At 30.6% G+C, this 27,342-nt stretch overlaps 2 protein-coding genes across 2 annotated transcripts in view; one reads left to right on the top strand and one right to left on the bottom strand.

Moving 5' to 3' along the window:
• LOC107066521 (elongation factor-like GTPase 1) overlaps positions 1 to 27,342 on the top strand; it is a 71,217-nt gene that overhangs the window by 4,895 nt on the left and 38,980 nt on the right. The window lies entirely within an intron of this gene.
• Positions 23 to 26,561, bottom strand: dsx-c73A (doublesex cognate 73A). The gene is made up of 6 exons (XM_089177477.1): positions 25,677 to 26,561; positions 18,639 to 19,470; positions 2,785 to 3,039; positions 740 to 890; positions 501 to 623; positions 23 to 388 (listed from the first exon to the last, which is right to left on the bottom strand). The coding sequence occupies exons 2-6, from the start codon at positions 19,239 to 19,241 to the stop codon at positions 273 to 275; spliced, it is 1,248 nt and encodes a 415-aa protein (XP_089033603.1). The 5' UTR covers positions 19,242 to 19,470; positions 25,677 to 26,561; the 3' UTR covers positions 23 to 272.

Raw genomic sequence — 27,342 nt, 5'->3', positions numbered from 1 at the left:
ATATATATATATATTATCTGCAAAGTATAATAATATCTCTAAAGTATAAACGCGAAAAAGGATGATATTGTAATAAATAAAGAAATGAAATGAAGCCGTGTATATGGATGGTTTAGTAAAAAAAAAAAAAAAATAGAAAAAAAAACATATGCATAAAGGAAAGACAGTTAAAAAGATAAAAGTGAATTGTAGTTTGTGAAAGAGGATAAAAATTAAAAGTTCCATAGAGATATAAATAGCTAATATAAAAAAAAAATTGGAATTGAAGAAAATCATTCCCAAACTGCCGTCTTCATTAACTGATCAACCTTATCCCAAGGAAATTCTGGTTTATCATCATCACCGAATAAAAATTGTTCGGTATTTTCTTCCAAATTGTTGTTGAAACCTGAAATGAAATTTCATGAAAAAAAAAAAATCGAGTTTCAATTACTTTTGTCAATTAAAATAAAAAATATCATATATAGTAGAAAGATTAAAGATAAAGTGGTATTACTGACCCATAAGACTACGTATATGTCTTAATGGTCGACCTCTTCTATTTCCTTGTACGCACATCATTCCATATACGCGAATTCCTGGTACACTAGCATAAGTTGGTTGATCGTGGCTCATAGGACCCTCTGCAATAACAATGAAAAGAATTTTTTTTACTAAGGTCATCCATTTTTTCTTTTTTTGTTTACACGAATATTATTCTCCCAAATATGTTTGTTTTTTTTTTATATTCTTTTCTTACCAAGTATATTTGAATCTGGACATCGGCATATCACCAAATAATGAGATTTTCCCGTTCGAGTGTTTTGAAGGGCTAGGAGTGACCAATCCCTCGGTGCTCTGCATTCACGCATTTCAGCCACCGGTTCGCACGTTTTCACGAGTGTTAAAGCCTGGAATATAAACGACATATATATATATATATATTTTTTTTTCTTTTTTTTTCCTTAGTAGTTAACATAGTAGTAATTAACAATAGTAATAGAAACGATATATGTCATTCGTTCAATTCATTCGTCCCTTTCGCTCCGGAATGGTTGAGACAAAATATAATCGCTGGATACGGAGGGTTTTGTTTTTTCATATTTGATAGTGTATTTTTGAGGAACGTATATATACGCTCTTCGTACATTATTGGTCTTCTCTCTCTCTTAAAAAAAATATGTATATATAAGTATATGGGTTCTTATAATTACATTACTTTATGGTGGGTTTTAAGCAAAATAAAGGAGAAAGAGAACAAAAAAAAGGAGAGAGAAAGAAAAAAAGTGAACACGTGCGTCGACTGCGGTTTCTTTAGCAGACGAGTTACGTTTTGCGAGGTCGTTACACCGGTTGAAAGTGAGTGAACGTTTCTTGCGGACCGACATTGCCGGTTTTCTATTTCTTCTCCTTCTTCTTCCCTTATGTTGTCGTCCTTCTTAAGTTTCACGAAGTTTCTGCATTGCATCACTGAAGAGAAGAAACTAAGAGATAGACGAATAGGATGAGCACAAATGCACAAAAGAGCAAAAGCAAAAGCACCACCACGAGCATGAGCACGAGCCGTAGGCATTCTCAACAACCGGTAACCAGAATCCTATCGCTCATTATCCATACGGAATTGCTTCGTGACGAAGTACACAACCACATCCTTTTCTTCCTCTTTCTTCTTCTCCTTTTCTTCATCCTTTTCGTTTAATTAATATGTATCGAGTAATTGGCGAGCATGTACTATAGGAAATACACGGGGTGGTTGGTTGGTGGTGGTGGTATAAGTTTTATCATAATAGAACATTTATCTTCAAATCAAACGAATCCGCGATCGATATTTCAATATTATTTTTCTGTTTCTTTTTTTCTTTTTTTTTATCGTTAAAATATTAACCCATTATCTGGTACTATCCCCCATTTGGGAATTTTCAAATTTTGCTTACACCAACTCTGTGGTTACACATGGATTGTTATAAATAATAGCTATTTTTGTATGTATAAGATAACGTATATAATAAAAGAAATATATATAATAGGGTGGGTCAAAAAAATGAATTTTTTTTTTTTCAAGTGCCACGGAAAAATGGGTTGCTAGAAACCTTAAAACAATTCTCACCAAACATGAGCTCTTAATTTTAATAGGAAGATCCTCCGCATCGCAGTTTTATATTTTTTTTCAGTCCAATAGAATAAAATTCATACCTCATCATTTATTGATTGTACAGAAAAATGTTCTAGAAGAATTTTGTAGGAAATTTAATGCTCTACAAAAAAGTTATCTTATATTTTTTCCGTATATGAATATATATATATAGTTTCTTATTAGTTTTTTTTTTCATGTTCCCAATAGGAACAATTTCTTACATATTTGCCAATTAATGGGGGTTAATACAGGTAACCTTCTTATAATACGTTTAAATGGTTTCCTAGAAAATGTCGTTTCGAGTGAAACCGTGTTATATATGAGAATTCAAAATTCATTCATTCCTTCATGTCATTATTTTCAGATAATTTAATTTTTAAATATTATTAAGCAGTTATTGTATTATTCAGTGCCGTAGAAATACATTGTTCTACCAAGATTTTCTCAAATTTTTTTAATCTAAATTTAATAGAAGGTTTACCTGCAATAAGAGGAATTAGGTTGATAAATTGTTGATAATATAATGTAAGAATATAATTATTATAAAATTAGTCGAACATTAGTCGAGTATTAATCGAACAATTGGATTCATAAAACTTGTTGTTTACTTTTTTGATCGATTAATTTATAAACTTCCTACGTAAAATAAATAAATATAGTAATCTTGTTACCTTGGTACGCGGATCGGTGACCAATTCGGTGGTGTGATGATCGTCACTGTCAAGGGAAGCACTGCAGGGGTCGCGGTAACGTCCAGGACAGGCGCAAAGTGGTTGAGTGAAGTTCAATCGTACGTAAACGGCATTGCAAACTTGTTGGACCGCACACTCCGGAAGCAAATAAATGTGCTGATTGTGAGGATAATAATGATACTTGGTTGGCTTAGCCAATGCCGCGCTTGCTCCTTCCGGCAATCTTACTCCTGTCTGCAAAATAGAGTGCTGTGTTTTAAACGAACATTTCTTTTTTTCTAACTTTTAAATAGCTCGCGAATAAACGTTCCTGTCTATTCTAATGATTAATATTTATATATATATATGTAAATTGTATTAATAATTATATTTTTTTTTATTTCTTTTGAGTTATTTCTTAACACGTTGTCTGTAACATCATAGTTTTTTTTTCTTGTAATTGGATCCACGAGGGGGTCCCCCAACGTTATTACATAGTATTGCATTTAATCTTAACATTGTGGTTTCTATTGCGGTCAACGTAATTAAATGAATCTTTAAAAATATTTTACATACAATTTAGTTATAATTATTAGGATGCATATTAGAAAAAATGAGTTTTTTATTTTTTTTCTATTAATTCTTCGTGTATCTGAAAAAATATTCCGCGTCGTTCATATTATAGTATACGAATGTCATTAAAAGAAAATATTTATTATTTGAATTACATTCAATATCGTATATATTTGAATGATTTTTAATCGATCGAAACAAGATTTTCTCGAGTAGTAGTAGTGGTAAGGAACTAAACACAATCTCTTCGTTTGCATGTCGAACGCCGGTTAAAACGATCTAAACGTATCCTTTACGTTGGTACCGTAAGCAAATATCGTTGAGCGTGTTAACTCGACGCGTTGTAACTATTATAACGGGGCTTACCTCTTTGGGGGAGACATTGTTTCAAAGTGTATAGTAACTAAGTAAGTAAGTACTTACATACTTGTATCGAGCGTTAGAATTAAGGTAAATAATTTTCTTGAATAGAATTCGAATTTTAATTGTTTCTTTCCTATATTTTTTTATTTCTTTTTTAATTTCCTTTTCATTATATTTTTTTAAATATTTAATAGGTTTTTTTTCCAAACGATCTCAAATTCTTCTTCGTGGTTAATTAACTGTATAGTTATAAAAAAAAAAAAACGGTAAAAGTGATTTTATTTTTTTTATTTTTATTTTTCAAACGATACCACGTTGTTCTTTCTCGAAAAGAGTGTATATTATTAATCTTTTGGTAACGTTTTAAAAGAGATGGAAGAAGGAAAGGAAAAGAGAAAGATGAGTTGCAATAGAGAAAAATTGAAAAATAAAGAATAAAAAGATATTGAATGATGCAAAGCGGTGAAAAGGACCCAATACAAATTGGAAGAAAATAAAAAGTTGAAGTTGAAGAAATAAACAAAATAATAAAATAATAAAAGGATAAAATAGAAAGGGAAAGAAATAAGAATAAGAATAAAAATAAGAATAAGAAGAAGAAGAAGAAAAAAAAGAATAAGAAGAAGAAGAAGAAAAAAAAGAAGAAGAAGAAGAAGAAGAAGATGGATACTCATCGCAAGTTCTTCCTGGAACGTGAAGCTATGCTCCCCACCGGAACCTCTTAGCTCTTAGGGTGCACGAGTCTAATCTACACTTTCTTCCGGGTCGTACGTTTCTATACTTCTACTTCTTCTTCATCATCATCATCTATCTTTCTCTAGTATAGCATAGTAGTTCGTAGGCGTGTCCAATGGCAAACGTGAAAAGAAAGGAAGTGTCTTATTGTCTTTTATTCGCGTGCTAACTTCAAGGGGTCAATACACATAGAGAAAGAAAGAAAGAAAAAAAAAGGGATAAAGAAGTTTCGATCACGAAATCTCGTCGTCGACCTTTCGTGTGCAGCTGCTTTCGCGTGTCGAATCGATATTCTTCGTTTCGCTTCCGGTAGCCGTCCGGTCGCTTCACGGACGACGAAAGAGATGGGTTGGGAGTAGAGGGAGGTGCTGAGGAAGGGGGAGGGGTTAGCCATTCGATTTGATGGAAGTTTTCTTTCTTTCAAATACCAACTTTTTTCTTTCTTTTTTTCCCATTTTTTTCTTTTCTTTTTTTTTTTTTTTCATTTCGTTGCTTCATCTCATTCGTTCATCGTTCCGTTGCTTCGTGCCGAGAACGTTTAACCTTCGTTAAAATGTGCAACCACGCAGGGGTTGGAACTTCCTTGAATCGTTCGCATGATCATCATCCCGAACCAACGAAAGGAAAGATGCTGATTTAGTATTTTTTGTTGGTTTTCTTTTCTTTTATCCCGGGGAACAAGACACGCGCATGATCGAACCATCCCATTTCACGTATCTCGTATGTAATTTTTCTGATGATTTCGTTCTTTCTCGTTTCAACAGCTTACAAAAAGCTTATTCTATTCCTCTCTTTCATTCTAACATTTTTCTATGGAGAATGTTTGATTTTAATTTAAGAATTTGATCGCAAATTTAGCGAAGGCTTTACCCTTTTAGGAATAAATAATTTCGATGGGGTCGCTGACACTGTAGAGAATCGTGGTGTTTTACCTTGGCCTTATCTTATAGGTTACAACCATCACTAATACTATTAACAGTAACATTAGCTACCACCATCATCATCATCATCATCATCATCATCATCATCATCATCATCATCATCATCATCATCATCATCATTATCGTCATCGTCATTATTATTATTATTATTATTATTTTATATTATTATTATTATTATTTTATATTATTATTATTATTATTATTATTATTATTATTATTTTTATTATTATAATCCTTTTAGAGTTTGTTGTACGTGATTTCTCTTTCTCTTCTTGTACTTCTTGTTCTTCTTCTTGTTCTTTTTGTTTTTGTTTTTCTTCTTTGTTTCTCCTTTTCCTTATCCTTGCCACGTTCCTGCGAATCACGCTCGTGGACAGGAGAAGTTCGCTACTCGTTGTTTGAAAGTGCAATGATTCAGCTAAAGAGAAAGATAGCTCTCGTGTAGGAAAAGAGACTGACAATCTGTTGGCGAGCTTGTATAATAACTCATGAAAGAATAGAAATAACTATGCCTCTTTGTATAAATTACCCTCTATCTCTTTTTTTTTATTCATTCATATATATCTTCAATAACAATACTATAAAATTAAAATCTTCAACTAGAGTTCGTTTCGAGTTTTTAACGAAAAAGATTTTTAAAATGAAAAATTAATTTTCGATATTCGTTTTTCAAAATAAAGAATACAAAAAAAGGATTCATTTAATTTAAGGGAAAGGGAAAAGGGGAAGGTTATTAACCCTTTCTGTTCGGTAGACACTTTTGACAATTATGAATTAGATAAATTTTAAATATAAATCAAATAATTGTACAAATATAAAATACAATTTGTTAATGCATCGATTGTTACGTTGAATTGCAGTTGTGTATTTTTTTTTTTTTTTTTTTTTGAAAATTCGTCGACCATCGATGTTCATTAAATTTTTTACAATTACGTATTAAAAAAAAAAAACATTCGAATGCATCACAAAAAACAATCCACGATCACCTGTTACACCCACCATGACGATTAATAATAATAATAATTAAAAAAAAAAACCGCATGATCCAATTTTTTCAAAACAATTTTAAAATTAACAAATAAAATATAGTAGTAAATTTATCTATATCAGTTTGAACACAAGAAGAAATGTTAAGAATCTTAACTGGTAACTATCTGGTAATCAACCTGAGTCTAACCTAAGATCGGTAATAAGATCGATATATATCGTTTTTCTTAACTTCATGCCTGTCAAATACTCGAAGCCGTGCGATAAATAGGATGTCTCACGATAGTCCTCTTGTACATAGAGAAAGAAGATAAGGCAAAAGAGTATGGTGGTAAGGGGGAGAGGGGGAAGAGAAACCGAGAGAGAGAGAGAGAAAGAAAAACGCGTGGTCGTTGTGACACGCGTGGGTGGATTGCACGCGCGTCCGAGATATATCTGAAGGGGAGGCCTTCTCCTTTCGCAACTAACTTTCAAAGGTGTGCATCTTTGATGCAAGTAGTAATAATGTATTGGTTAGTTTATAAGTATATTCTTGTACATACATACTAGTTCTCTCATTGATATTAGTAGTAATAGTAGTAGTAGTAGTGATAGTACTAGCAGTAGTAGTAGTAGTAGTCATAGTACTAGCAGTTGTAGTAGTAGTCATAGTAGTAGTCATAGTACTAGCAGTAGTAGTAGTAATAGAAGTAGTAGTGTTGTAGTTGTGTAGTGTTGTAGTGTAGTAGTAGTAGTAGTAGTAGTTGATGTAACCACAACATTAATAGTAGTGGTCAAGATATTCATGTGCGATGATCATTTGAATACACGTATACATACACATACACAAATAAATAAGAATCGTAGCTCTTCTCTTTGCTCCATAAATCGCAGTGTAGAAACAAGAAGAAGTAGAAGTAGAAGTAGAAGTAGAAGTAGAAGTAGAAGTAGAAGAATAATAATAATAATAATAATAAGAAGAAGAAGAAGAAGAAGAAGAAGTATAAGTATAAGAAGTATAAGAAGAAGAAAAAGTGAGGTTGCCCCTTTCGGTGAACGTATAAGTAGGATTCACGTTTTATAGAGGAGGCCACGAATCGTGGAGATGCAAAATCGACGTTTCTACGAAAGCCCCATGAATCTCTCACGTGCCACGATCCTAACCATTCGCATATACTTACACTTACACGTACACGTTTTAACCAACACGTATTTATCAATACATAGACATAGAAAAACGTGTCGGCGACTAACCGGACAGAAAACAGTGCCAAGAGAAAAAGAGAAAGAGAGAAACGGAAATGTAAATCGTACATGGGTAACTTTGGATGTTGTTACTCGTACCTGGATTTTTCGTGCATTGGGAGGAGAAACAGAAGTAAAGAGAGAAAGAGAGAGAGAGAGAGAGAGAGAGAGAAGAAATAATGATTTTTTACTATGATAAAAAGCTTATTCCAGTATTAACGATTTCTACCGTTTTTTAATGTGGTGGAAAAAACTTCAAAGATAAAACTATCGAACGGAAAATACATCGGGAGTTTTAAATAGAAAAATATTTCTTAGGATTAAAAAAAAAAAGTACTATACTATAGTTAATTAAGGTTATACGAGATTGCTTCTATCCAACGTTACCAATGGAATAAAGGATTCTATGGTTTCAAAGTACTCAGGGGCTCGTTTGTCTACTTCTCCTTTATTTTTGTTCTAACGAAACGCACTAGCAGAAGCAGAAGCAGCAACAGCAACTGCATTTCTTCTTAGGGAGGAAGGCAAAACCGGTATTCTTCTCTCGTTATGTTCTAATGTTATACCATACTAGATCATAATATTCCAGGGATGATTAATTCATGATAAGAAAGAGAAACTAATGTTAGTTAGACGATAGTTCTATGATAATAAGTTTTATGATGATCAAAATTCGTATGATGAAAAATCTATTCAAGAAAGAAAAAGAAAAAAAAAGAAAGTATACGTTGACAAATGCTTATTGATTTCGTATTATTATTATTTCTTTTTTTTTAAATCCTACATATATTTTCCATATTTTTACTCTAATCGCCAAAATGATTATAAAATAATTAAAGTAAATATGTTGAATAAATAAGTATGATCGATAATCGTTTGAAAATCGTTTAAATGCATCTATACAACATCGTAGTTCACAAAGTTGACGTTTTCAGGACATCGAGAGAGACGCTTTCTCGATGTCCTGGTTCCAACTATGACGAGCAATTAATATTCTGTTTAACCGTGCGTAGAATTATGCCGCGCTCCCCTTTTTAAATATTATTTTTCTTTTAATTTTATCTTTTTACGATGGCACCACAAACAACTACTATTACTATTACTATTACTAATACTACTCGATCGTTCGTACATCTAAATTCTCAACGATTTTTAACTCTTATAAACCGACACGCTTCGATTAGTTTCTCGAGTATCGATAAAGTAAAATCCTACGTACTTATTTTCTTTCTCATAAATTACCTCTTGGATGTTACTTCTTATTTTTTTCTTTTTGTTATAATAATAACAATAATAATAATAATAATAATAATAATAATAATAATAATTATTATTATTATTATTATTATTATTATTATTATTATTATTATTATTTCTTTATCATCGAGTCTTTTCGAGGAATTAATTTTTCGAATATTTTTCTCATTGCTAGTATACTTCTGCTAAGAATTTTACTCCCTTCCCCTCGTAAACTATTTTTCTCCTTCTTTTCGTTCTGATCAATAACAACAAAAATAAAAATGATGATAAAATGTATGCATCAATAATAAGTGAAGATAGTTTTTTTATTGGGGGATAGGTGATCTATGCTTATTCATATATGAACGAGAATAAATCTAATTTAAAAGCAAGAGTAGAATCGTGGTAATGAAAAAAAAAGAATAAAAAATCTCTGAGCTCATTGTCGTTAATCTCTTTCACGCTAATGCGATTTCCGCAAGTAAACCCCATTGCGAATGATCGCTCGAATATAATGGGGCTTTGAACGCAACTGGAAGTGACGATCGTTAAATGTCTCTTTTATTATTCAACCATCCTTCCATATATATATATATATATATATATATATATCTTTATATACATATTTCTTCTGTGCACATTTATGTAATTGATCTCCTCCTAAACGGCTGGACCGATTTTAATGAAATTTTTTGTGTGTCTTAAGGTGGATTCGATAATGGTTTAGATTTACAATTCGGTCCAATTTAAATTGTTTATTTAATTAATTTTTTATTTATAAATTGTTATGCGAAAAGTTTATAGGTTGAAGTTAGTCGATATTCGAGTTATAGAGAATATTCGAGTCGATAATCCAAGTTATTCGATTCCAGTTTGTAAATCGTAAAGTTTATATGTTGAAGTTAGACGATATTCGAGTTATAGAGAATATTCGAGTCGATAATCGAAGTTATTCAATTCCAGTTTGTAAATCGTGTACTAATTAAAATATTACATGATCTAGTTTGTGTTTAAAGAAGTTACCCATATAAATACGGGAGTATATATTAATAGTAAAAAAAAATCGCAATAAAAATTATGCTATGAGCTAAGTTTGAAAAAAAAACACGTGCAATAAAATAGAAGTTTTCACGTCAAAAAAGCCACAGCAACGCGTGGCCGGGGCACCCCTAGTATATATATATATATCTTCCTCACACCGAGTGTCTCAACAATTTGATCAAACACATCATTTGGATCCCTATTTATTATAAATAAAAGTTTCAATATACAAACGATTTTTATTTACTTTTCTTTCTGTATATTTTATTTTGTTATCTCTACGATAACGTATTTTTTTTATACAATGATTGTAATGTAAAATGATTAATATTTAATCCTTTTGTAACCTTTAGAAAAAAGTTTGAAATTGTCAGTGCACATTTCTGCTTTGTTTATAGAATTACAAGATGCTTAATTCTTAATATACAAACGTAAAGATTTGTAAAACAGGATTAAATTAAATGTTTATTATTTAATTAGAAATTAACATTGTAAATGGTATATACGTGCTTGTAATGTAATTATTTGTTACGCGTATATGCGAAAGTAATTCGAAATAGGAATAGGATTCAAAAAAAATATTTATTCATAATATTTTTTATAAATAATTATTTTCATTTCAAAATATTTATTTACAAAACTAATATACGTTTAAAGTATTTATTTTCATATCGTTTGAAATGAGACACCCGGTATATGAATAGAAATAGATGCTTTATTTTGTTATGTATTCATCATATACATTCGATGACCATGAATTCGCTTAATTCGTTATAAATTGTTTACTACATCTGGACGTTTTCTCGTTTATCGATTTTTTTGTGATCATCGAGAAATCGATCAGTCAGTTTAACGATCGATTGATTTTCTTCGATCAATCAATCATTTCCTTTTAGATCAGAGGAACCGCACGTATGATTAATAGACAATTAATCAGAAGTATCATCTACCTCACGATTTTATCTTATATTATCGATCGTTATATACATATATAATATATCGATACGCTTCTTTCAAAAGGATCGATCAAAGTATTCGCTAACGTACGTTCGATCTAGATGAAGATGCGATGATAAAGCATCATTTATGTCAAAAGATATTTTATTTTTTTCTCTTTTCTTTTTTTTTTTTTTAGCTAAAAATAAGATATGGAAAGTGTTGTTTTAATTTACTTTCAATATCATAATAATAGAATTTTCCCGCGACTTTTCTTTTTATTCTCTTGTCAACGTTTTTTATTGATTTATTATTAAACTTTTTTTTTTGTACTTCAATATACATAAATGATAAAATAATTTTTTTTATTTTTTTTATTTACGATTATAAATAAATTTTTATAACTCATAATCGCGTAATAAATATTAAGTTTTAAAATACAAATTTACAATTGTCAAAGATATTTAATTTATTTGTACATTTTCGAGTAAGAGTTGATAATAATCGGTATAAAGAATCTTTTATTGATTACAAAATAGAGATTATAAAAAATATATATAAAGAAAAATTATCTTTTTTTTTATATATGGTAATGATTTTAAAGTTATACGGGCTCATGGAGGATTTGAAAGTAAAAAAAAATTAATTATATTTGTTAGATATTTTTATCGTCGTTCAATTTATATAATTTATGATAATTGACGATACAAATTTTTTTTAAATTATTTTTTTAAACTATATAAAAAGTAATTAAATAAGTATATATTTCGTATAATTAGGGATCGGTTTACTTGGTTGAATATCATCGTCACGTTCCACTAGCGATATTGATATTATACCGATTCATTTGTCCTCCTTTTAGTAGTTATTAACTACTACATTTTCTTTTTTTTTCATTTTATTTTATTTTTCTTCAGATGATTTATTTCGTTTCGGTAACGGTCTCGAATTGCGACAATAAGAAATCTAAGTATAGTACTTTTATACTTATTTATCTTCTCTTCAATTTGTCCCGTGCTAGGAAACCCGTCCGTTCTCGCGAGGAATTTGCTTTTTGCGGGATTGCTTGCTTTTTTGTAAATCGCGCCAAGTCACGGCCGAGCTAACACTTCGAGTGCCTTCAAGAGTTCGTTTCGAGGAACGATCGTACGAATAATAGACTAAAATCGTTCCGTAAAAGAAAGAAAGAAAGAAAAAGAAAAAAAAAGAACACAATAATTCCTAGCCGATTGCGAATTCCTCGATGACATTTCTTTCCGTGTAATTTTTTTTCTCTCTTACTTTCTTTTTCCTTTTTATTTTATTTTATTTTATTTTCTTCTTCTTCTTCTTCTTCTTCTTCTTCTTCTTCTTCTTCTTCTTCTTCTTCTTCTTCTTCTTCATCGTTGGTTTTTTCCCTTCAATTCGTCGTAACCTGTGATCACGCGAAGCGATAAGTCGAGATCGTTTTGAAATTAGTAAAGAGGGCGGGCAACATGGCGGACAAAATGGTGGGCGTCTTGGAGATCAGCTGAGCGAGACGCGTCCGTTCGAATCCAACGGAAATAAATAAAATCGTTTTTGCAATCATCTTTTGCGGTCGAAATTGAAAATATATCCTCTGATATACAGTTTGTCCATGGAATAGACAAGGTCTTTGTCTTTTATAAAACCGTTACGGAGAAACTTTGTCATTTTCTTCTTTAACCAATCGAATTGCTTTTTATTTTTCTCGAATATCTTCTCTCAGAAATTTATTTCTTTCCTATTCGTTCTGGCTTTTTTTTTAATTAAATTTTATTTATAATTTTTTTTCTTTCTAATTCCTAAAAGCTACTTTATGTTTAACCGATCAATTGAATCGATTATGAACGATTTTTCCTTTATCGGGAATAATATAGGGGGAGGGGGAAGATAACCGTTGAAAGATTATCGTCGTTCGACCAAGCGTAGAAAATCGGTAAGGCCACTTTGTATCAGATATCTTCGAGGAAAGGACGTTACCGGTGATACGAACTCGTAAAGTATTTTCCCGTAAAGCGAGCGCAACTAATAATTCTCGTATTCCGATCAATGCTCGTTTGAGCGGACTCTCGACGAAACCGCAAACCATTGGTTTATCGTCAGAGAAAGAAAGAAAGAAAGAAAGAAATATATGTAAGAGATTCTTATATTCCAATGAGAATCGCGTTCTAATAATTTACCTATCTGTACAACTTTGGTTTTCTCGTTTAACTGTAAAATCCTATCGTTTCTTTTTTCTTCTTTTTTTTTTTACACGGGTAATTTTTTATATTTTAATTTTATTTTTATTTTTATTTTTATTTTTTTCTTACTTTCTTTCTCTTTTTAGTTTTCTCCACTTTTGCTCCTTCTATTTTTTTTTTCATTTTAATTAAACGTTAGACTAACTAACCATAAGACACCATGACTTCGGCACTAAAACCTAACGTTCCTACTACTGTACGTGTAATATAATACTCTCGTATTAGCTAGGAAATCGTTAAAAATAAGAGAGAACAGTCATCACGTTTTCCTTCTACGTGTATATAAGTTAATTCGGTTATTTTAAATATTACGTTTGGTTTATAAAGTTCTTCCTAGAATAATTATTGTTCTACAATTTTCTAATCATCGTTATATCCGAGTTACCGATCTCGATATATCGATCGATATCGGTATCTGTATCGTACGAGAAAATAATAAACGTTAATCAATTTATTTAAATCGTTTATTATTTTATCTTAATGTTAACAGTTGATAATCTATATCAAGAGATGTTGCGAAAAATTGGGGTCAATAAAAAAACAATTTGAAAATTTTCCGTACGCGGAAGCATCCGCGCAATTACAATAATAACAATCTACGTTGAAATCGTTGATGATAATATCCGGCTTGTTCTTTCAATTTCTTTTTATTCTTTTTCTTCTACTTATTCTACTACTTCTTCTTCTTCTTCTTCTTCTTCTTCTTCTTCTTCTTCTTCTTCTTCTTCTTCTTCTTCTTCTTCTTCTTATATTTCTTCTTTTTTCCTTTTTCTTTTCGTTGTAATTCGTCCGAAATGATTTAACTACCTTAAGCATACTTTTCGCGTCTTAATTACGTCTCTGTTATTCAAGATGAGTTTTGTTGGAAACGAAACAAAAAAAGAATAAAAATTTAAATAAATAAATAGATGCGTTCCGTTCTTAATGATTATAGTTTGAAGAGAGGGAATATACTGAAGATATTTCGTTTAACGTATACGAAGAACTCATTCTAGATAGAAATAAGTTTAATACGATTCCAACAAAAATTTTACAACATATCTCAGATTCCTCTCTTCCTTTTCTTTTCTCACTTGATATTATAATTCATTGATAATAATTAGTATAAATATTTTCGATATTATTTATACGATGAATACATTCATATATATATATTATTTTCAAAATAAAATATTAAAAGGTAACACACGTTGGAAATAAATAGAAAATTTCCTTATCTATTTCTTTTTGTTTTATATTTTTTTTTATTATTTAATTTCTCTTTCTTTCTCTCTCTCTTTTTCTCTGATTTGCTACTTTCTTACATCGAGAACGTTTTTCCAGTTTGTAGAAAACATAACGAACCACACGGTTCTTTTCCAATTAGCCGGTTTATTCATCATCTCTTCCTTTTTATTTTTTTCCACTGCTTTTTCTTCTTCCTACTCCTCACCTTATTAGTCTACTTCGTTTCTAAGTTATTTTATATTTTTACTCGATTATTATTATTATTATTATTATTATTATTAATTATTTTAATTATTTTTTTTTAATTATTCTTTTACATAAGTGTACTTTAAAATAACATATTTTCTATTCCGTTGTCATTGAAAGAAATACATACGTGCCCATCCTCAGCTAAAGCTAAACTCGGAATCGAAGAAAGCACAACTTTACTTGCATTTTGCTTTTGTTAGGTGAAAGAAAGAGATGCGTAATTACGTTTAGGTTTATACAGGCGCGTTGATGATTGCAGTCGTTGGAAAACGCATAACCGCCTTCTCTTGCGCTTACGTCTAATAAGAAGAATCGGACCATTAAAGTTGAATTGAAGGTAATGACTCGCAAGAGATGGCATCTATCTCTCTTTCTCTCTCTCTCTCTCTCTCTCTCTCTTCCCTTTTTCTCTCTTTTACCTTCTCTCTTTCTATTTCTAAAAGGAGCGCATAGAAGAGAGTGCATTTGCGAAGTGCATTGCCAAGATCACGGGGCTTGTCTACTCGAGAAAGAAAATAAGATAGAAAGAAAGCGAGAAAGCATGAGAGAACGAGAGAGAAAAAGAGAGAGAGTCACTCTGTTAGTCTCTTTGCTAAGACGGCAAAGACATAATGATGATTTCTATGTGTTATCTCGTCTCTTTGTACATACGTGTATATGTGTTATGTGTGCATATACAAGGTGTGAGTACTATATGTGAACTGGTTATTGACAATAATTTTCATGAATTACTTAATATTTTAATATTAATATTTCATTTGGACAAAATTTAATTTTTGTATTATTTTTTTATCTTATTAAAAAATAAGATACCTCAAAATCAGTTCTTTTTTTGTTTTTTTGATAAAAAGAAGTTCAATTATATTATTTTTAAATTACTGTTACGTGATATAACTAATTATGATTTTTTGTTAATCGACAGATACGTTCTTGAAGAATACATGTAAAAAGAATTAACATATATTGTATCTATCGAAAAATACTATTTAACTCGTCAAGAGAAAAGTACCTAATTGATAAAACAACATTTATTTTCTTACAATTAGAATTTGATTCGATCGTGTTAAAATTAAAATAATCGTGTAAAAAAAAAAATAAGAAAAACCAGTAAAAACAAAATTGAATGTACACCGATCTTTTTTTTTTTTTAATACGACCACAAGCTAAGAATTATTTTAATTTAGATACATAGAAGTTTTTATTTAGCTCACCCTGTATGATGCGTATGACGTACGTTTTGTATATATACATATCAGGAACACATGTTAATACTACTATACTACTACTACTACTACACGTTCCTCGTTCATTCGTTGTAATTTTGTCTTCTTTTCTCTTTCTGCGTTTTTTTCACACTGAGCTTTCAACTTGGTGTATCTTTTTCTCGCTTTTTATTATTATTATTATTCTTTCTTTTTTTTTTGTTTCCTCGTCTTTCTTCTTCTCAACTTATGTGATTTTCTCTCCTGGTTTACGTTTCTATCTTTTCATCTTACGGTTAGCCACGAGAAGGCTACAAGCCAACTACTGTCACCGACTTATCATAATCAAATGCTGTACCTTTTTTTTTCTTAACTAGACCGCTATGTGTACTTCCCCCCTTCTATTCCCTCTTTACTCTTCCTCTTTCTATTTCACAATTTTACGGATATTAACATTATTTCTACGGTCGTTATAGGAATGTGGTGGGGGAAGAGTGGGGTTAAGGAACCCTGTTGAGACAATAATACGACGAATGGTTTGTTTTTAAAGAAAATGATTTTGTCAAGGATTGTCTATTAATTTTTTGTTTTGTTTTCCGCTACTAATCTCGTAAATTTAACGAACGATACGAGAAATAATACAAAAAAAGCCCGTACGTGTAACAGGATAACAAGAAATTTGTTAAATTCAAAATGGCGGCAGGGATGGGGAGGAGTGCAGATCTTACGTATAATAATCAATATCGTATAATAATTGTGCCCATAATTATGAAAGTAGTATAAGTCAATATTTAAAAAAATAATAAGTTTATCAGTTATTTCACATCACATCACATTATTTTAAACTAAATAAATTCAATGTAATTTTCATAATATTGTCAAAGATAAATTGTTAGATAGTATTTGTTATTTCCATGTTATACAGAATTTATTTAGTTTTCAAATGTAAATCTTTCAAATATCTCGAAACAAGAGATATATGACTTACAATTAGATCACTTTCATAATTATGGGCAAAATTAAATGTTTCTGTGGGCTGGGGGATTGATTATTGACCCTCTATCTCAGTTTTCGATAGGAAAATAAAAAAAAAATATAGGAAAAAGTATGTGCGCTTTTTTAATTGTTCGTAATTCATTATCACGATAAAGACTTTTGTGTGCTTTTTTGTTTTGTTTTTATCTCAGTAAAAAGATAGTATAACAACGTTATAATGTTTAAAAACGAAAGAAAAGGTATAATATGATGATATCATCTCTCCGTTGATCGTATATATACGTAGGACGTATTATATTCTCTTTGTATTTATCTTACTCGTGGCACGTGGTGTGTTCTGCCTCGCTTGCTACTTTCTAGGTCGACCCATTTGGCATTTTTTCCCTAGCTAACTCGCGACACTCACCGACCCTCGTACGAATCTGGGTCCCTTTCTAACTAAACCCGTACAAATCTTATCTAAGTAACTACTATATCTCTTTCTATAAATATTTTACAGTATATATATTATTTTACAAAATTTTTAATATTGTTATTAAATATATATATATATATATATATTAAATAATAATATAATTAATTATTATTTTCTTATATAATTCATTATTCATATATATTTATATGAATAGAATTTATCATTATGTTTTTAAAATTTAAAAAAAATTTTTTTTACTACAATTTATTATTCATATGTTTTTCTTTTTAATCCCATTATTAATATCATTATTATTATTATTTTATATTAATATATTGCGTAAGAGGAGGAGAAAAGATCGGATAATCCTCATATGAGAGTTTAGAAGAAATCGATAGATATCTAATTAGGAAAAATCTTCTTTCAACGATGTAGATCGAAACAAGTTGTTGCTTTTTAGTTCGAAGAAAGTTGTCAGGAAAGTCCGTCGGGTACTGTTCTACGATAAATTATCTCGTTGGACGTATATCAGGACGGTTAAACGGGAATGTCGATGAAAAGAAAGTTCCCAATCCCTTTGAGAAAGATGCTTTTTTCATTTTAATTATTTTATTACCGTAAAAGATCGAAATTGGAGAATGTTAAAATTCACACGACGAAATGCCAATACATACCAAGTATGTGTTCGGTGAAAGACCGAATATTTTGGTTCATTTAATATTTTGGATATACATCAAGCAATCATGTGAATCTTGACATTATTTAATTTCGATCTTCACCGTAACATATATACATATATTTATTTTATGTTAGAGAAAAAGTACAGTAAAAGAAAATACTTTTATATAAAGTAAGAGATATTCTTTTACGAGAAAACAACGAAGTGATCTTTTTAAAGGATGTATCGAATTACGATCGAATCACAATAATACAATCGTGACTATATCACGATAAACTCTAGATACTTCGTAGTCTACTAACGGAACGTGAACACGATTTCCAACTTGAGAACATACTAGTTTCTATGTATTCGTATTAAAAATACGATTTATGGATTCACGACGAACTGAATGAGTAATCTTATAATAAATTAATAGCTTTAAAAAAAAAAAAGGAAAAGAAAAACAGGAGGAAGTTCGATAAAATATTGGATTAACCTATTCACTGTTAAACAAATTTTAGAACATCTTACTTTAAATCTCAAAATTTTATTTGTAAAGAAATCATGGTATTTCATAAAATCTGATGATATTAAGTTACAAATATATAGAAATGTTTAAAAAAAAAATACTATTATTATTATATAAAATTTTCATTAATTCTTTTTAATAATTCAAATAACTCAAACGTTTATAAATTTCTTCTTAAGTTGACCAATTGCAATCAAATGTGATATCTCGTAATCGGTAGTGAATGGGTTAAACGATACTAGAAAAACTAGAAAACTAAACTAAACTAAAGAAGAAAAAAATATACTTACTTCGCTAGCACTGGTATAATTCATCGTGAGTTTGATCTGAGGTCGAATTTTCCCAGGTGATTCACGAGTCTCTTTACCCGAAGTTGATGGCATAGTGCTGCTAATAATTGGTTCATCCAATTTCGTGCTGACCTTTTTAGTTGAAGACAATAATATTGTACTTCCGCTACCGGAAGTAGCTGCGGTTCTCGACATAATCTGTTCCGTTGAAGCAACCGATACGATCGGATTGGCTGAGGAAGATGATGACGTTGCTAAAGTCGTTGTTACGAATGACGATGAACTCGAAATAGGTGTAGGATTAGTAGTAGTAGTACTAGTACTAGTAGTAATAGTACTAGTATTAGTATTAGTAACGGTTGTAGGTAAGGTTGAACTTGAAACATGATTGAGGTTTAATTGTGAACTTGTACTAGTTATCATCGATGCCAAGGTCGTTGAAGTGACACCAGTTGTCATTCTATTAGGCAACGTTGCTGTAGTTTGTTGTTGTTGTTTCGTTCTAACCGAGTTACGTGCGTGTTCTTGTTGAGAAGACGGTGGCAATGCTAGACAACTGGTGATTGGTAATACTAAACATACTATCGTTCGTATAGTCTTCATTTTATTCCTTTCTCTTTCACGTTAATTCCTTTTACGAGTTTACGCTTCTAATCTTTATTCCTACTGACAAGTTTCTATTTTTATTTGCTTTTTTTTTATTTTTTTTTTTACTTTTAGTTTCGTTTTATTTTTCTTAACACTTTAGTATCCGTTTATGATCTTTGCGTTGTTTCTTCTCTTTCTTTCTTTTTATTTTTCGGTATTTGAAGTAACGTTGAATCGAATACACCTGAAATGAAAAAAGAATATTTATTAGAACGTTACTGTCAATTGTTAACATAAATATTTCATGTGTCAACGAGTTGATATACACGTGTTAGGTAATAAATTAATAAATAAACGTGAGAAGATGAAACAAAAAGTAGTAGTAAGTATTTAATATCAAATAATTAATATACCTTGTTAAAAAGTTGTGTAAAAGTTATTGAAAAATTTAGAATTGGTACGTATCGTCATCGTGTAAACAAAAAATAAATCTCCAGATTACAATTCATTGATAACAAAATACCCTATTTTCAGCTTAACTGATGAGGGAGGGGGGTTAATATCATCTCGCGAAATTATATGTCTCGCGTAAAATAGAAGAGATTAATGTTGTACAACGTTATCAAGCGAATATCTAATTCTCATTATATCCAACGCAAGTTTGTATTTTTTACAAATGGTGAAAACCGTTTCACCGCTAGAAACGATGATTATCTTTTAACGACAATGAGAGTCCTTTAATTGAGCGAATAAATTGCCGATTATTATCTTGAGTATCATCCTGTCATTTTTTTAAAAGTATCAACCTCCTTCTTCTCACCCCCACCTTTCTCTCTTTTGTTCTTTTAATTTCTTTAATGTGTTGCCATGCTTTGATAAAAATTTTCTACCCAAACATTAATACCACGAGTCATCAAACGTTAAACAACAGGTATGAGATTTTCATTTAATTAAAAATAAAATAATAAGGTGGGTAGTGTGTCCCACGTTAAGTTGGGGGTGTGGGGGAAAACAGCATTTAAAAAATTTGTGTTCTCGTAGTGTTCTCTTAGGATCAGTTCTAGTTTGTTAATTACGTTAGTTAAACGATCTCCCCGAAGGTATCCCATCTCCCCATTTCGATGTGTACAAACGTCAGAGATAGAAAAGTAAAATAGTAGTAAGACGATGTTATAAACTGTAAAAGAATAAAATCGAATGTAAAGATCGATTCGAGAGATCGTAAAAAAAGAAAAAAGAAAAAAAGAGACAACACTAAGTTGTTGAGTACACTTGGATTTATCGATACGTAAAGATCGTTCTAAGGGAACGTCACACTGATTTCCCACGCGTCTTCAATTCTCTCTCTTTCTCTCTCTTTCTCTTTCTCATTCTATCGTTCAGTATCTTTTTCTGATTCATCGAGAGGAAGAGAAGCAACGGATACAAGCAAGAGTTTCACGTTCAAGCGGATCTCGCGAGATCATCCAAACGAAACGAGAAGAGAAAAGAAGAAAGAGAAGAGAAGAAGAAAGAGAAGAGAAGAAGAGAGAGAAGGAAAAAGAGAGAGAAAGAGTTAACGTTGAGAGAAGTTAGCTCGGCCTTCCTTTAACGGTAACATTATTTTTATTTGAAAACTCTAGCAGCAAGCAACAACCTGATGGTGGTGGTGGACCACGATATGGATGGTTGGTATGATGCTGCGTGTACTGGAATAAGTACCAACCCGTACGCGTTTCCATTCTCTTTCCTCTTATTTTCTTCCCTTTCCTCCTTCCCCTTTCTCTCCCCTTACTTTCAACAACCTCTCTCTCTCTCTCTCTCTCTCTCTCTCTCTCTCTCTCTCTCTCTCTCTCTCTCTCTTTATTCATCTTCTCCCTCAGTTTTTATCTTACTTTTTCGTCTTTGACATTTACTAACAATCAATTAAATCTAATAGAATATGTAGGGTGAATGGTCGAAATTAATGGGAATGTCAAGATTCACGTAGTCGTTTGTCAACATGTACCAAATATGTTTTCGAATGAAAGATCGAATGGTTAGGTTTATTATTAAACAGTAATATTTCGGATATATCATCAAGATGGAAATTAGATAATTTCAAGATTTACATGGTGAATTGTCAACAACACGTATCAAATATGTTCTCAAATGAAATACCTGAATATTTGAGTTTATTATTGTACATTGATATTTGGGATATACACCAAGATTGAAATTAGACAATGTCAAGATTCACATGATCACTTATCAATGTGTATCATCAAATATGTGTTCAAATGAAAGACCTGAATATTTATATTTATTATTGTATAATAATACTTCGAACATACATCAAGCGACCATTTAAATCTTGATATTATCCAATTTCCGATCTTACGCGGTAGCATACATATATATATATATATATATATATAATAAAATGATAACATTAATTTAACGATTTAGTCCACTGACATGGATTTAATAATCCCCCTTTCCTCTCACCCTTACCTCAGCATTTTTTTTTCTTTCTCTTTCTCTTTCTCTCTTTTCATGGAGAAACTTTCGAGTTAAGATTTTCCATGAGTGAAACACCGGTCTTTCTACCAGCTTATCTCTCTCTCTCTCTCTCTCTCTCTCTCTCTCTCTCTCTCTCTCTCTCTCTCTCTCTCTCTCTCTCTCTCTCTCGTTCTAATAACGGAACGATCTTACGCAGGACGCTAAAAAAAGATTATCTTTTAAAACTCGATAACGTTTTCTCGAAGAAAGCCCTCCTCCTCCGGCGCTCTTTTTTAATTCCTCATTTACAAACCACATTTTCTAATCTTTTTGATTTTTATGACAACCCGTACACACTCTGATTATCCCGATAATATAATATATTTATAAACGTCGAGATAACTTCCGACTCTCGTGTTCGATCAATGGTAACTCATTTTTTTTTTCTTCTTTTTTTTCTTTTCTTCTATCTCAACCAACAACTACCACCCCACCCTATCCCACCTTACCTCCCTTTCTTTTCGTGTATTTTTATTATTTTCTTTTTTTTTTTTTTTTTTTTAACACGATTGCAGGACACCTAAAACGGGGTGTAAAAGAAGTACATTAACATTTTTTTTTCATTTTGCAGTTTTTTTTCTAATAGCATTTTATGCATCATTTATAAGTTAATATATAAATATCATTGATAATTTTTAACGCACGTGTCCGATAAAACGACACATTTTGTTCTTTTTCCTTTTCCTCCCGTTTCCTCTCTCCATTCGATTTATGAATGCAATTTTTATTTTGCATTCTTTTATTTTATTTTTTAAATATAATTGCAGGATTTCTATGAACGAAGTACGAGTCTTCATAAGTCATTCTTTATAATTTTTTTTTTTTTAAATCACACTTTACAATCTTTCGCAGTTTAATATATAACAAATCAAACGTATAATGTAGATCAGTATAAAGAATTAATAGCTAGTATTTTCATGCGTCTCTCTTCTTCCTGTGTGTATATGTGTATATATATATATTATACAAGCATTATATTCATTGAATCGAGACCTTCTTTGTACTGTTACTTTGAAGTCATTCGTCAACGTTGACTTAACATTACGAGCATCGGAAGAATATTGATCTATCGACTTTAGAAAATCTAATAAACTATAATATTATTTTACTACGTTGACTTCCGATTCGTTTTTTAATTTCTTTGACCTTGATATATATATTATTTTCGTCCTCGTCCTAATCTTCATCTTATGTTACTTGTCGTTGTCTTCGTTGTCATCGTTACGGTTTCGTTCGATGCTCTGAAACGTAGGCGCCGTGATAATTATCGCACGTTCACCGTACAGACTTGTTTGGAATTAGGTCACCCGGTACATTCCTTACGGGCCGTTATCTCTTCTCTTTGCATTTGCAAGGTCGCACGGATTTCTGCACGCATGAGCACGTACAAGAAAGAAGAAAAGAAAAGAAAAGAAGAGGTAAAAGAAGTGGAAAAAGAAGAAGAAGAAGAAAAAGAAGGTGGGAGGGGTGGGTGGGAGGAAGGAGAGAAGCGACGAAGCACAGCTTCCGATCCCCGTTACATTATTATATTCTATCTTGCTATCTGTTGCTGCTGATGCTGATGCTGATGCTGCTGTTGCTGCTGCTGCTGGTTTTCTCCTTCGTCTTATCTTTCACCATACGATCGTTCGTCTGTGTCGAGAAAGATAGATTCCATGCAATTCACGTTGCATTCGAAATGTGTCTATTTTTTTTTCCTTGAAATTTTATCAACAAATTTTTGAAATATAAATCCGAGTCCTTTTTTTATATTTTGGATAATGGCCTGTGTGTAGATTTTATTTTTATTATTTTCTTTCTTTGTTTCCCCTTCCTTCTTGAAGTTTTCTTTTTTATGATGGTTAACAGTTTTCAGTTTGTAGATGTTATTACACATATATATTACAATAAATAAAAATAAAAATATATATATTAGAGTAGGATTTATTGAAAAATATATATCTATATTAAAACAGAACTTAGGCCAATTTTTCAAAATAAACGGCTCTATTGTTAAATTATTTAGATATTACTACAGTGTTTTATTTTTTTCTATTCATTTTTTTCTTCTTGTTTTTTTTTTTTTTTATTACTATCATCCGTGCTAGTGTTTTTTTTAGTTTATTAGTTATTAGTATATATTACAAATATATACTCATATTTGTAATTTCTTTTTTTCTTTTTTCATTATAAGTTTTCTAATAAGAAATGAAAGAATTCTTTTTTTTCTTGATTCCAGTTAATAAATAGTAGGTCTTGTATTTAGGATCGAATGTAATTGCGAGACGAAGGAAATGAATCGATATTAATTATAAAAAAAAGAGGGAGAGAAAAAGTAGGAATGTAAACTTTATACTCTTGACAGGTGAAGAAAAAGAAGACAGAGACCCTCTTTTTTCTTACACGATTATGTTAATTGTGTGAACTAAATCTGCTCCCACGTGTGTAAAGATAAAAGATGAACGCGAAGAAAAGAATAAGAACAAAATTATTCGATTCTTCGTCGAATACCGTCGATTTAATATTTTCATCTTCATTTTCATCTTCACGAACATTGCAAAGGAATATCCGTGTGAGAAATGATTTTAACGATAAAGCTCATGATTTACGTTAAATGACTTTAATATTGGATAACCCAGTAAACAAGAGAGACAAGATCTTTTAAATCTAACTAGACAGGAAGATAATCAAAATGAACAAAAATTATAATCTCTTCGATGTCGAGACAAAGAAAAAATATTAATTAGATAAAAAAAACTATGATAGAATAATTTGTATAGGAGTATGAAAAAAATTTTAATACAAGTATAAAAAGATCTATTGAACAAAATGAGAGGAAAAGGGGTAAGAAGTGGGGGAAAGGGGTAGAAAGACGTCTATTTGAGAGAAACGTATAATGGACCTAATCCAAAATAGAGATCATTGTATATCTAATCATCATATTATATAAAACATCACTTATGCTAACGGAAATTTTCTTTTATGTATAATAATATACGTGCACAAAGAAAAAGGTAGGACATACACAAAGATGTATGAATAATAATAATAAAAAAGAAAAAAAAATTAAAGTGGTATACTTAAAGTTGGTTTTCATCGAGACCGCTAAATGCATAGGGGTCGAGGTCGAGATTAGTTTCGCCGTCGATCTTTTCTTTTTCTTTTTTTCTCTTTTTCTTTTCTTTTAATCTTCTTCTTCTCTTGTCTCTCAAGATCATTCATTTACATACCTGACGGGAGAAAGCTAAACTGTCATGCAAAGTTTAGAAGAAGAGAAAAAAGCAAAACTAAAATCTTCTTTCAACAAGTATCATCATCGTAATCATCTCTCTTTCATCGAACAAAATGACTGTCATTTTATACTAATTTTCATCTTACGCTTATTGTTAGTTAGTTCTTTTTTCTCTTCTAGTGTTTCATTATATTATATTTAAATTGTTTAGTTTTGTTTCTTCTTCTTTTCCTTCTTCCTTTTTTTACTCTTTTTTATTTTATTTTAAATATATATAAAAATAATTATTCATATAATGAATAATATATTCGATATTAAATAATTATTCGATTAATATTAATTATCGTAACCATTTTTCTAAATTAAGATTATCAACGTTGATCTTGATATTTCATGATATTCTTTGAAAATATCTTATTTCTAGTTCTCAACCCCGTAGTTAAAGAACGCGCTTTAACAACGCAAGGTCAGTCAGTCAACTTCAACCTCGCGACCTTTTGAAGTACTCGAAGACGAACCTAACCGAAAATCATCTCGTGTTGGTCATTATCTTTTAAATCTTCTTTATATTCAATTTTCACTTTAAACATTACCCAAAACAATTACCAACACCGTGTTTTATATCTATATTCTAACGTATCCCATTTCATTTATAATTATTTTAATCAATATCAATTGAAGACAAAAAGGAAAAAAAAGATAACTTTTGATAAACGTACCAGTAATTAGATGAATCTCTTGTCTTCTTCTTTTTCCTCTTCCTTCAAAATCTTTTCGAAATAAAATTAACTGATACCGCGCACTAAGAGATACGAAAATTATTTTTCAATAAACAATGGACAAAACAACAACGACAATATAACAATAATAATAATAATAATAATAATAATAAAATTAAATTAAAATATTTATTAATGGACGTTCAAATGATGATTAAATAATATATAATTAACAAAGGGAGCAAGTAAGTCAGATAGAAAACACTAAGAAGGGTACCACTTGTTGAATGCTGAGATTGGTTCGGGGTTCGAGTCCGACTGCGGGCTCTCGTAGGGGGCCTTCTGCCTATGAGTCCCCGCTAGTCCCACTTACCAACCAACCAGAAAGCACTCAACCGCGCTCGGAATCCTATGCCGCATCTCCGCCAATCCTCTCCCTTCGCTTCGTTCCTCTTCTTCTTCTTCTTCCTCTTCTACACGCGAATCTTCAACCACACAACGATATAATACTATCGAGGAAAACGCGACCAAATTTTTCTTTAAACCCCCACCTTGACCCCATCCCCACCTCATTCACTTCCTCTTCTTATTTTTTATCTTTCACCGTCGTTATCGATTTTCCTATCGTTACTTCTTTTCTCTTCTTCTTTTTTGTTTTTTTTTTCTTTGTCATCCTTTATTATTGACTTCTATTTATATATTTCATGTACTCGAATTTTTTTATAATTTTTATAAATTTTCTCTCTTTTCCCCTTATTCCACTTTTTTTTTCTCCTACGAATATTTTTTCTCAAAATTTCTTCTTTCAACGAAATCAATTAGAAATATTCTTTTTTACAATCATCAAATTGATATATTCATTTTTTTGTGCAATCAATATTTTATTTTCTTGTAAATACGATATATTTGAACATCTGAATAGATTGAAACGGATATTAGAATTATTCAATTTGTTAATTTGATATGAATTTTCTGTTATTGTTACTAAAGTATCTTATACTATCGTAAGAGAAATATTTGATGTAACTGATAAGAAAATAGGTTTAACGAGATATTTACTTTAATCGTTTCACACAAAGTAGGTACAGTTAACTAATACTATTTAGAAACAAAAAAAATAAATCATTGTATTATTTATTATATCTTGTAATATAGGTAAAAAATCAGTTGTGTTTTGATAGTTTTAATTAAATTATATTTATCCGACGATAATAAAGTTTATTTTACGATAAAATTATTATCCAATTTAAAAGGTCGTAAAATATAATACAATTTTTAAATTATTATTTTTTTTTTAAATGAATTTTACAAACAAAGAAACATTATTGAAAAAATTCACAAAAATTTTTTTTACTAACTTGTATATAAAAAAAACAAATATTAAATGAAGACGTCCTACTACAACAGATCGCATATAGGGTGTTGAAACAATCGAGAAAGTACAACTCGGGTGGTCCCCTTCCCCCTCAATCATTTCTTCTTCGATGAAGTAGGCCAATGATGTTGCAAATGATGTTGCATTAGATAAATGAACAAGATAAGAAGACGGATTAAAAGATTCGAAATTTAAATTATCTCTCTCTCTTTCTCTCTCTCTCTCTTACTTTTACTTCATTATAAACGTGTTGAAAGATTAGAAGAAGATAATAAAAAAAAAGAAAATAGA

This window comes from Polistes dominula, unplaced genomic scaffold (assembly GCF_049000335.1).
Source record: "Polistes dominula isolate Pdom_NZ unplaced genomic scaffold, Pdom_raw_medaka contig_24, whole genome shotgun sequence".
Classification (NCBI taxonomy): domain Eukaryota; kingdom Metazoa; phylum Arthropoda; class Insecta; order Hymenoptera; family Vespidae; genus Polistes; species Polistes dominula.
This window is presented reverse-complemented; position numbering and strand designations above follow the sequence as displayed.

What these genes read in the sequence shown, in the direction of transcription:
- dsx-c73A (XM_089177477.1), bottom strand. Translation starts at nt 19,241, where the DNA reads ATGAAGACTATACGAACGATAGTATGTTTAGTATTACCAATCACCAGT. An exon ending in ATTATACCAGTGCTAGCGAA is followed by an intron (nt 3,040 to 18,638) that starts GTAAGTATATTT and finishes TCTATTTTGCAG; the next exon opens with ACAGGAGTAAGATTGCCGGA. An exon ending in ACATATACGTAGTCTTATGG is followed by an intron (nt 389 to 500) that starts GTCAGTAATACC and finishes ATTTCATTTCAG; the next exon opens with GTTTCAACAACAATTTGGAA.